A 12,320-nucleotide genomic window follows, 5' to 3' on the forward strand; every position below is an offset into this window, starting at 1 on the left:
CTGTTCATTTAAGGAACCGCAGAGTTCGGTGCTCAGAATAATAGAGTATTGTGCACGACACGCAATATTTACACCTACAGCTGAGTGGTCTTCAACTTCACAGCTATGTATCCTTTAACTCAGGAAATTAACGCATCCTGACTAACCTGACCACTTAGTCACTGCAGCATTCACACCCCCCGGAATGGCTATGTCACAACAAGTCACAGATCTAAACGAACAGAGTACCGCGGAAGCCAGGGAGTAAATGTCAGCCGCCGATGCATGCTAAAGTCTGGCACTGGCGGGAGAGCCGGGGCAGGGAGCAGCCAACGCCGTGCCTGCTCTGCTGCTCTCTGCCTTATCTGGCTAGGCAAATGCAAAGGACCTGATTGAGACCTCGAGCTACAGATTACGGTGGAAGGTCGAAAGCGAATGGAAGTGTTAGCTCTGGTGGATTGTGCCGGTGACCTACATAGCCCTGGCTGCACAGCTCAAAGTGTGTGGGTGTGTGTGTGTGTGTGTGTGTGTGTGTGTGTGTGTGTGTGTGTGTGTGTGTGTGCGCGCACGCATGTGTGTCCATGTGTTCTGAACAGTGATGATGGATTACAGAAGAGCTGTAAATGTGAGGACAATTTTTTAACTTTCATTAGATTCACTTTAATTTATTGTTGTGTTAAAAAAGGTAATTGACCAGTGGAGCTGACATATTCTAATTAATGCTCAGTTTCACCACTGTGTTGTCGGAGAAGAAAATAACAAGAAAGGAAATGCAAATGTTGCTATGTGAAATGTTCTCTAAATAGAGGCTAGGAGATCAATGGACCAGCGGCAGTGAGCTGAGCCGGAGGTCACAGACACGCAAGCACTAGCACTTCCTTCTGAAACAGGGTTATTTTAGCCCATCTGAGATGTTTGTGCTCGTAGCACTACAGCTGGGGGCACTGTGTGGCATAACCGCGCCGCATCACGCTTAACCATGCCACCCGTATGGACTGGGGTCGGTGTCACTTGAGAGGCTACCCTGTAAGCCCAATTTGTTCCGTCCAGAACGGCTCCAGCGGAATTGCAGTGCCAGCATATATTTTCAGGATTTGTTTTTGATTGGCTGGGAAGGAAGCGTCCAGTTCTTGGATAAGAATTTAAAAGCCTTGGAAAAGTCACGGATAATCAGAGGAAAAAGCAGTGAAGGTAGCGGGGAGGAAAGAGCTCGGTCCAAATAGAGTTCTTTCACTCCAAATGTATTCAAATCAAAGCAGAAAAAGTACTGCTGCGTTCAGGTTCACCTAAAAGTAAAATTATGGCAAAACACTGAATTACCATTGTTTGTAATTTGTTCTTTCACCCCCTGGTGACAGATGAAGGAATAGCCGTCTAAGTGTGTGTGTGTGTGTGTGTGTATCTGTGTCTGTGTGTGTGTGTGTGTGTGTGTGTGTGTGTGTCTGTGTGTGTGTGTGCGTGTGTGTGTGTGTGTGTGTGTGTGTGTGTGTGTGCGTGCATGTTCCACTTACCTGTGTCCTGGTCACACAGCTGTTCACAGGGCTCCGTGGTGCGCTGGCCACAGTAATCTTGCACCCACTGCGAAGACGAGTTTGTCTGGTAGTACAATGTCAGTTTGGCTGGGTTCAGCCAGTTTGACACATCCAGATAGCTGCCCATGCTCACCACGAAGCTGCTCCCTGAACACACACATGCACACACACACGCACACACACACACAAACACGCACGCACACACACGCACACGCACGTACACGCGCGCACACACACAGACACACGCACACGCACAGACACACGCACACACACACAATACTGTGTTTGACTTCAAGTGTGAATGTACATCACTGTCTGTCAAAAGCTCTAACACGGCGTCATGCTGTGATCTTTTCCTTTCCTGTTCCCTCCAAAGTGTAGAAGACACGCAATCTGTGCTACTTTGCCCTCAGCCCTTCACAAAGCACAGCTGGCAGCAAGCAGTGTGAGAGACATCTTTATTAAGGAAGCTGCACTGCGGCCTGCTAACGCTGGTGGGAGAGATGCCCGTCTCCTGCATGGGACGGACACCCCGGTACGCGGGCACGGTGGGGCACACCCACTGGTGTGCGCTGGGTGCTGGTCTGTGTGCCTGCTCCAGCGAGGTGTGCACAAGCCAAAAGATAAAGGCCACTTTAATTAAACTGCTTTGCTCCTTCATAATCCCCCATTACTCTCTTGCGTTCTCTCTCTCTCCCCTCTTTCTCCTTATCTCCTTTTACCTCTCTCTCTCTCTCTCTCTCTCTCTCTCTCTCTCTCTCTCTCTCTCTCTCTCTCTCTCTCCCTCCCTCTCTCTCCCTCTCCCTCCCTCAGCGGGGGTAACGGGGACCGTGGACATGGACTATACTGGTTTATGCGGCTTCCCGCCTCACCCCTGTGTACAGACACACTCATGCCTAAGGTATGAGGAGCCGGTTCCCGCCTGTGGAGCCCTTTACTGCTCGGAAGAAGGAAGGTAAAATTACAGATCAATAACCAACCGATTACTGAGCCATGCTAACATGTGGACGTGTGATTTCTTCCACTCTTGTGATGTTTAGTCTTCCAATAAAGTGACAATGAGGTGGTTAATGTGTATTACGCCACGTGTAGACACCAAAACCTTTTAAAATGTGGGTCCATAAAGACAGGCCTGGCTCCCGACAGACCGCGAGACGATTCCATGCCTAACATATGTGCATATTAATAACGTGCTCTTCCAGAATGGGGGTCATGTTTCTAACGTCTTCTTCTTCCATGCAGTGCGTTAAGCGCCTTCATGTTCCTTCTTTATCTTTTTTCACCCCGGTTCACGTATCCAGGCCATGACGGCTCAGAGCTCTGATTCACCTACCCTTGACCTTGCGCGTGCGTGCAGGTTCTCGCACACTTTCGGGGACCCTCTGAATGTTGCCTGAGAGGCAGGGTGAAGAGTTATTCTCCTCCATCTGTTGCGAGGACGGCTCGGGAGAGAGTGGTGCTGGTAGCGGGCTGTTAGCGGCGGAAAACCGTCCACACAGAACGGCGCGCTCGGCAGGCACTTCTCGCCAGCCTCACCTTCGCTCCCGGGGCCCTCTCCAACGGCACGCCCCCGCTTCTAATCCCAGCACTTATTTCATTTTGTCACATTGTCAGCACGATCTGGGAAAACGGGCGAGCTCCTGTTCAACGGGAGCTATTTTCAGAGTGGGTGTCAGGCGTTTTAACGGACGTGAACGACAGCTTTCCTGCATCTCACTTAACGGCGCGCGGCAGATGGAGAAGACGACCCCGAAGTCTCGCGGGGGAACACACGTCCCGATGGAGACTACACATCCTCCTCGGCACGGCCGCAGCCTGGAAGGTTGCCACACGCGCTCCCGTTTCGGGATTGCAGCGTTGAGGGGAAGCTGGTCACGACGCGCAGACGCCGTCTGGTTTAGCAGAACTCGGAAAACTGAAGTGACGTCGAGTGGAAGGTGAATGGGCGGAGGTGGCTTACCGTCAGCGACGAAGTGCTCGGGGACGTGAAGGGTGACCTTGACCGTGAGGGGGCAGGTGGTGTGTGTGCCGTACACCACGGCTAATACGCATGTGCTCACGGTGATGAGTGTGAGGGTCGCCTTACTCATGGGACTCTGAGGGCAGCCTTTGGAATGAAGGAACGAGAGAGAGGCAGAGAGAGGCAGAGAGAGGCAGAGAGAAGAGAATATATTAGGTACAGGTACTTGTGACTAACAGATTGCTCTGAACTCAACTTCTAACTGTGTCTGTATTAGAGAGGGACTCCCCATGGTTGACCTAGGGACAGAATGCAACCACGCACAAACAAAGTGGCAACTGTCATGGACAAATATAGTATTGAAAAGTGATTCCTAGCATTTGAACAACAAATAAATGAAATATTGGGCACAATCAGTTAATACAAGATTATTAAAACTCACAGCATGTGTGATAAGATAAAGTCAATAATAACTAAAGTTATAGATGTAATGGTAGAAGTAATAATGGTAATTGGAGTATTTCTAGTGTAGTTATATTATTATTGTTGTTATTACTATGATTGGTAGCGGTTGTAGTATTATTGTTGTCCACCTTTTGTTTAATGTAATTTCTTTATCAAAGCTTTGGCAATACAAATGTGAATATTTGTCATTCAAATAAAGCCTTATTGAATTTAACTGAACTGAATTAAACTGAGAGAGAGACGAAAGAGAGACACACAGAGAGAGAGACACAGAGAGAGTGAGTGCATATTTAGCCCTCTATCAGAAAGCCCATCGCTGCCTGTCTGATTTATGTAAGCACAAATAATAGCTTAGAGTCCAAATGGGATGATCCATCCTCTAGATGGAGGTTAAGCCACAATGGCCTGACTCTCTTCCCCTGTATATCTTCACCTGAGATGAGGAATGGCCCAGCCTGTGGTATTCTTCCGACTAAACACAGTGGCCCCTGCACAGCATCTGGAGAGCTGTTGAAATTGCCGGTTTACTTACAAATGGCTTGAGACTGCCAGTCCTTCACAGGACATTAACGGCAGTTTTGCATTCAAGTCAACGTGTTTCTCTACTGTTCTCCCTCCATTCACTCAAGCTGCCACCACGATGTCTTCATTCCGCTACCAGCGCTTCTGGAGATTTGCACCGGATGTTTCCGTCGACGTACACAAATTCAATTTCAAACTCTTTGATTCAAGCCATTAATATTCATGCCATCATATTTAATAGCGACGCTATTGAACCTAATGCCAGCGAGGCCAGCCCAGTGACTCACTCTATGAACTCGTCCTAGCACAAATGCAAAGCTCCTTCTACCCGGTGATGTACGTTTCCAACCCGCAGCCTCCTGGTCCTCGTTTCTCCCTCTCTTGTTCTTTTGGATTAGCACCCATATCTCAGTTTGTCACATTCACGAATATTTCACAGTCTCTCCATGCAATCTGTTCGCCTCCCCCCATAAGGCTGTGGGCTGGCATGGATCTGCGGGCTATTTTAAGCAGAGGCAAAAAAAACAAGGTGGCAGAGCTAAGCAGTTCATAAACAAATGCAAAAGAAACTCATTTGCATTCCGTTCAAAATTAAGCCGTGCTTACGAAGTGCTTAACGCAGCCGTGCACCGAATGCAGATTTAGTGCATCTCCTGCAGAAAGCAGGAATCCCCCAGAGAGCTGGAGCCTCTACCTCTCCAGAATCGAGCACCATTAACAAACTCCCATACATCACTGCATTTGCCAAAGTGGTAGAGCCACGTATAAGTTCATTTGTTTGGAACGTTCTCAGGGCTCACGCATGTACACTCACCAGCCGTGTGTTAAAAACACTGAGCTGGTACTTCCACTGGCCTCTTTATTAGTTACAGCTTTCTTATAGGTGCACGGCACAAATACAGGCTGTGGTGCATCTGTTTCATGCAACACGCAGAACACACCGTCAGCCTGTAACCTGGTCATGCCTGAAAAGTTGTTGAGGAGCAGTACTGATGGGGTTGGGCTTGGATGTGGGAGCCAACAGAGTGTCAGGGGCTGGGATGGTTGCACGTGTGAGTGTAAGTGTTAAGTATCACTGAAAGGTAGACAGTGGTCCACCAGCCAAAACCACCCAGCCAATGACAACATTATCACTGAGCAAGAATTTCACTCACGGAGCTCTTAGACTTTGTAGGCCAACAGATGGACTACAATCTCTAAATGTACACATACAAGGTGTTTCTAATAAATAAGCCTTTCTAATATAGACCACACACACACACACACACACACACACACACACACACATAATGGCATGCACTTACTGGCGCGCATGCTTGCACAGACTTCTGTACCATACATCACATTTCCGTGTGAGACACTCCCCCTCACAAAGCTCCCAGAAGTGCGTGCGTGCGTGCGTGTGTATGTGGGAGTGAGAGAGAGAGTGAGAGAGAGAGAGAGCGAGAGAGAGAGAGAGTCTTTGATTAGGTTTCATGGCTGTGTGTCCTTCACACTCTTACAAACAGAGTATGAAGGGACAACATCTTAACCACAGCCTTCTGAAAACCAGACTACAGTGTGCAGAGAAAACATACACATGTACACACAAACACATACATATACTTACTCACACAGACACACACACACACACACAGACACATCTACACCCACCCACCTACACCCCCCCCACCCCCACACACACACACACACAAACATTTCCTAATTACCACTAATAATATGATCCTCCACGTTCTCTTTTTTTCTTCTGGAAGGAGCGCTCCTCTAGTTCCTGCAGGCCGCCACAGCAATGGCTAGAGGTGCTACAGTTACTGCAACTTTATTGTCCAGCCTTCACCAACCTCCATCTGAAGGTCTGCCTTTAACGGCTCCTCACAGCTTGTCAGCAGAACAAAGTTGTTCCTCCTTCCTGGCCATTTTAACTGCAGTCACATGGCACATTCCAGCCAAGAGAGGAAAGCCAGTCCTCAATCACCACCGAGGGGATAGAAAGACTTTTGGGATGTTTAAAGTCGCAAAGGTTTTAAGTGGGCAGAATGGCTAGAAATTTACAACCAAAGAACAGTAGTTTGACTGCAGTGTAAAGAAGAAAAAAATAGCTTTGGAAATTGCTTTTAGTGATTGGGTTTGACTTGCATGAATCAAATTATTCACTGGAAATGATGTCTTTTCAAGAGATAATGGAGCTCTTGAAATTCAGAGCATTCAGAGGTCATGCAAGTTCACAAAAACAAGAAGCCAAGTACTAGATTAGAAGCAGTACCAAACGAAGCAATTGCAATTCTGAACTCCATTTTATTGATGTAGATAAGCTCAATTATTATGACACAAACGGTTCAGACGTGCTTATGCCTCAGGCCAATCCTTTCTGCCATGAGTCAATAGTTTTTGAGCTCCTTCCCTTACAGTGGCTTTACAACTGCACTGTCTTGCTTGCAGGCACTTACGTTTCTGCCTTTGTTAATTTTTGACGCAAGTGTCCTGTTAGTTTTGTCATAATTACTTGACCAAGAGGATCAAAAGTCTCTGTAGCCAGGGTAATTAGACGTATCCAAGAAAAGTGCTTCTACAGCACGGGAATTCCAAAAATAACCGCCTGAACAAGGCGACCGGAGGACAGAGGAGGAGAGAGGGGAAAAATGAAATGCCTATTATTATCTCTGCTGAGGCAGGCCCTGGGGAGAGAGACCCGCCTCAGCCCCACGGAGAGCTGGAAACAGAAGCCTGGCACAGACAGGACAGCAGGACCAAAGCCGACCAGACGCAAGACGCGATCTGCTCCACCTCCACGTTGACGCGGGAGGGCGGGCAGCCGTTAGGAGCGGCCCTGCGGTGCCGAGGGAGACCGAGGTGCCGAGGCAGCCGAGATGAGGGCCGCGGTGCAAGAAACGATGTCGTCCATCGTGAAGCACCCGCTGAAGGCTCTTAGTTAAGTCTGCCTCAGGAACACGCCGGAAAAAAACCACTACGGCAATAAATGACAATTAATTAATAAATTGCAAATTATGCCTGGTCACAACTGTGAGGATGTTACTTTCATTTATATAAAGTAATAATAATAATAAAAAAAGTGTTGTAATGTATTTAATTAAATATGACAACAATTATTTTTATAAAGTGACAATTCATTGTGGATCATTCAGAAAATAAATAGATACAAAAAAATGACTGAGGGTGAAAGACCAGAACTTCCAGGGGACATTCCATTTGCCATGACAAGCAATGTGCTAGATCAACTGTCTTAAATAACGCTGAACATAATGTATTACGATGGGTGAGAAAGGTTTTGGTGAACACATGTACTTGGAAGTATTACCTTAAGTAGGAGTTTATGCTGCAATTACTCTGACAGCCGTTTGAAAAAAACCCCAAACATCTTTATAAGGATCTTGAACTGAGTTGGAGGGTTCTGAGTTTTGTATGACTGTAGCTTACGGATAAACGTTAAAGTCAGCTGGCTGTTATAAAAATGCACAATATTTCACATTCATTATGTTGACAATTCCAGTGAAAAACATCTTTATATATATATATTTAAAGATGTTTTTCACTCTTGCTTTTTCTCACCATCATTCCCCCCTCCACCCAAGTATGCTAGAACACCCCTGGTTAAGAGTTTCTTTTATCCCTGAAAATCATTTTCCTCTCAATTCAACAATTCAACAAAAGCTCAGTAAGGAAAATTAAATTAGACAATTATATAAACAACGCTGGTCTCTAGCACTCCAGGAAGTGGCTCAAAAGCAGAGGCTGCACTGTGCCGTCTTGTCTGAAACTGTGCCGTAATTGCAGTAACATCCACTGCCATGAGCATTACTTGGCCAAACAGGATGGCAATCTGATGCAGCTACGTACAGTAACTCCACTTGCTGAGACTAGTTATTAACCTTAATGACTTCTGAAATGTGGGAATTACTGCTACATAAAAAAACAGCTGTAGTAATGCAACACAGTGACTTCATCGCTAGCGGTGGCTAATCCTTAACCCCCGTTTAAGTACATTATATAACCAGCCTGGTTGGGAGTGATGAACGCAGGGACTTTTTAAGGTCCCACACCTTTTTAAGGTGCCTTTGCTTCTGAGGGTCATGTGCAAAGAGAGGCAGGATTGGTCACCCAGTCAGAGAGGCTTCGGATCATCTGCCAGCCGGATCGAGCTCCGCTTTGCATGAGCCAGTATGCCCTGATGACTCGTATACATTAAAAGATAATACACTCTGTTATATAAGCTGTGTAAATAGTTTCGCTCGCTCATTATAGAATCACAGTCTTGATTTCTGTTTTTGTTTGTGGTTATGTAATTTCTCAATTTGATGTGGTTTTTATATTAATGTGTTCTATTCTTTTCTAAGCACATTTTCGGAAAATCTCACTCCTTCGTGTACCATTTTGACATGGAAATAATTGCCACAATTCCTGTGAATATGTAAATTGGGGCATGCCATACATTTAGTGATATATTTAGCGACTTTTTCAGCGCCCATGACCTAATTTCCATTGAAGAGTGCTTTTAAAGATAACAGGAGCTCATAGCTCTACAGATGTCTGTGACAGACATGCACACTCTGCTCATAAGGTTCTAAAACAGGCCAAGCATCGTCACCCAGAGCTGATGATAGATAAAGAAAACAAAAACAACAACAACAACAACAGCAAAAACCTAAAACTCCGATGGCCCCAACTCCACCCACGAGAGCAGTGGAGAGGCCGCTCTCTGCCTGAGCTACTGGTTAATGAAGCTCTATGGCGCGCGGAGAGTTCACGAGGCGGGCAGCTCATCCCAGGAGCCTACTGTAGCCTCACTCTCAGACTCTGATCAGGATTTGCTCATCAACTTTCTCTTAAACACTGTACCACAAATGACCGCTGTACACAAACGGCTCACTACCAAGAGGCATCTTACTTGCAAATGTAAGCTCTTGGTCACTAATACTGGGCTCTTTAAATACTCCACATGGTGCTATAAGCCAATACAAAGGCAGTTCTGTCTGTTAACAAAAGGGAGAATATATATATATATATATATATATATATATATATATATATATATATATATATATATATACACACACCCACACACACCCACACACACATACACACACACTCTCAGACAACTGCATTCTGATTTTTTTGGGAGTCAGCACTTCTAGCTATCGAGTGGTGGCAGTACAGCAGTATTTACATGATTCAATAGTTGTAAATGCTGACTCATATAAAAAGAGTATCTGATGCAGGGGCAAACAGTGTCACACGCACATGCCGATGCCCCGCCACAATAGGAAAGAGATTATGCGCTGTTTTTACAAGTTTATCATCGGTTCCTGGGCGGAGCGAGGGTGGTGGTGCACGCGTGCAGTTACCTTTACCACGGCGACGACCACGGTGCTCTGTGTAGAATTTCAGCTGACTCTCGTCATCCATATCTGGCCCAGAATCCCCCTGACGCACACACTCGCCGCCCACTTTGGAGAGAGTCATAAAGAGGGGGAGAGAGAGAGAGAGAGAAAGAAGGAAAACAGGAGAAAGAAAAAAAAAAAGAAACAAAAAAAGTGAAGGACTGAGGTAAGAATTTAAAGATCAGAGAAAGACAGAACTTACTGAAAGAGAAATTCAATTCAGAGTGACTTTTAAAGGATCTGAACAAAGAAGAAGGAACAATCTGGGGTCAGAGTGCATCTGCACAGAGAACTACAGTACAGATGAACACATGGATGCCTGAACATCCGTCGTCTGTAGCTGGCTTGAACCCCGAGCTCAGGACCTACTAGCTCAGTCAGACAGGATAAGACACCCTGTGTGATGCAAGACCTGTGCAAAATCTCAATGTCTTTATATACGATGCATGTGGAATTCATGGATTACATGGGGCCATTGGATTGTAGGGCAGACCAATTTAATCACATTTTTAAAAGCCTTTTTTATGCTATGAGTTGGAGTGCTTCTTTTAGATTTCATTTATATTAAGATTAGTAAACTAGACTAGTAAAGGGAAACTGAGTGCAGTGTTTTGGCTGTATGCCTTTGAGATGGTAATGCTTGTGCTTTGTCATAATACTGCTCACAGGTTCAGTACTTTGACACACAGAACGGCATCATCACACAGCTGAGCAGTGAAGCGGCATGTTCCAGGACTACGACTCCTGCTCACAGAGTTAAGAATGACAGCAGACTCACACGCACAGTGCTTTTATGTTTCATTTTGTAAAGCCTACAAATTTTACAAGCTGAGATAACAATAATTAGCCATACATCTTTGTCTTCAGTTATGTTTGTTGCTGATGGAATTTTAGGCAGAGGAGAGGGGAGGAGAGGAGAGGAGAGGAGAGGGGAGGAGAGAGGAGGAGAGGAGAGAGGAGAGGAGAGGAGAGGAGAGGAGAGGGGAGGAGAGAGGAGAGGAGAGGAGAGGGGAGGAGAGAGGAGAGGAGAGGGGAGGGGAGAGAGGAGAGGGGAGGAGAGGGGAGGAGAGGGGAGGAGAGGGGAGGAGAGGAGAGGGGAGGAGAGGAGAGAGGAGAGGAGAGGAGAGAGGAGAGAGGAGAGGAGAGGGGAGGGGCGGAGAAGAGAGAGAGGAGAGGGGAGGGGAGGAGAGGAGAGAGAGAGGAGGAGAGGAGAGGGGAGGAGAGGAGAGAGGAGAGGAGAGGAGAGGAGAGGAGAGGAGAGGAGAGGGGAGGAGAGAGAGGAGAGGGGAGGAGAAGAGAGAGAGGAGAGGGGAGGGGAGGAGAGGAGAGGTGAGAAGAAGAGAGAGAGGAGAGGGGAGGAGAAGAGAGAGAGGAGAGGGGAGGGGAGGAGAGGAGAGGGGAGAAGAGAGAGAGGTGGTGTAGGCCCTGGCTGAACTGGTGGTGGTTTGTTTTAGAAGGAAGCAAAGTTGTCCTGGTCTGTGTCCCCAGAGGAGAGGGGAACCGCAGAATGGATATACCACACACGCACACACACTCACGCACACACTCACTCACGCACACTCAGTCACACACACACTCACTCACACACACTCACGCACACACTCACTCACGCACACTCACTCACGCACACTCACTCACACTCACACACACACACACACACACACACACACTCACGCACACTCACTCACGCACACTCACTCACGCACACTCACTCACACTCACACACACACACACACACACACACACTCACGCACACTCACTCACGCACACTCACTCACACTCACACACACACACACACGCACTCACTCACGCACACTCACTCACACACACACACACGCACACACTCACGCACACTCACTCATGCACACTCACTCACACTCACACACACACACACACTCACACACACACACACACACACACACTCACACACTCATGCACACTCACTCATGCACACTCACTCACACTCTCACACACACACACACACACTCACGCACACTCATTCATGCACACTCACTCACACTCACACACACACACACACACACACACACACACACACACGCACACACACTCACACACACACTCCCCCCCCCATCTCATTTCCAATCTTACAAGTAGAGGTCGATGCATTCTGTATATATCAGGGCTACTTGTATGCACTTTGTCCTCGGTACATCTTAGACCACAGAGCATATAAGGAGCATATGAGAGGAAAGCTTGCCTGTTTTATCACTGTATAATCTTAATAAAACAAGTGTATTGCTACTGCAGTTCTTTGCAGCGTGTACAGTTGTCACACAGGCAATAGCTACATGGACCTCACATAGAGAGGCGCCCCCAGGCAGGGCACAATTGCTACCGGCATCAAGACTGCTCGCTCAGACTACATTTCATGCCAAATGAAATATCCAACAGTAACTACGTTAACTATGTTAGGAGTTTATTATCTAGCTTAGCATAACACCTGAT

The 12,320-nt window shown here is 46.8% G+C and overlaps 1 protein-coding gene across 2 annotated transcripts in view; it reads right to left on the minus strand.

Moving 5' to 3' along the window:
• LOC113587152 (astrotactin-2) overlaps positions 1 to 12,320 on the minus strand; it is a 266,976-nt gene that overhangs the window by 126,284 nt on the left and 128,372 nt on the right. The window contains exons 5-7 of one of the 2 annotated variants that reach the window (XM_035526958.1): positions 9,819 to 9,920; positions 3,472 to 3,618; positions 1,491 to 1,658 (exon numbers count right to left, since the gene is read on the minus strand). In XM_035526958.1, the coding sequence (XP_035382851.1) occupies positions 1,491 to 1,658; positions 3,472 to 3,618; positions 9,819 to 9,920 (417 nt within the window). The remainder of the gene's footprint in view (positions 1 to 1,490; positions 1,659 to 3,471; positions 3,619 to 9,818; positions 9,921 to 12,320) is intronic. The other variant, XM_035526959.1, reaches the window with a different exon arrangement.

The sequence above is a fragment of the Electrophorus electricus genome, chromosome 6 (assembly GCF_013358815.1).
Source record: "Electrophorus electricus isolate fEleEle1 chromosome 6, fEleEle1.pri, whole genome shotgun sequence".
In the NCBI taxonomy this organism is placed as follows: Eukaryota; Metazoa; Chordata; class Actinopteri; order Gymnotiformes; family Gymnotidae; genus Electrophorus; species Electrophorus electricus.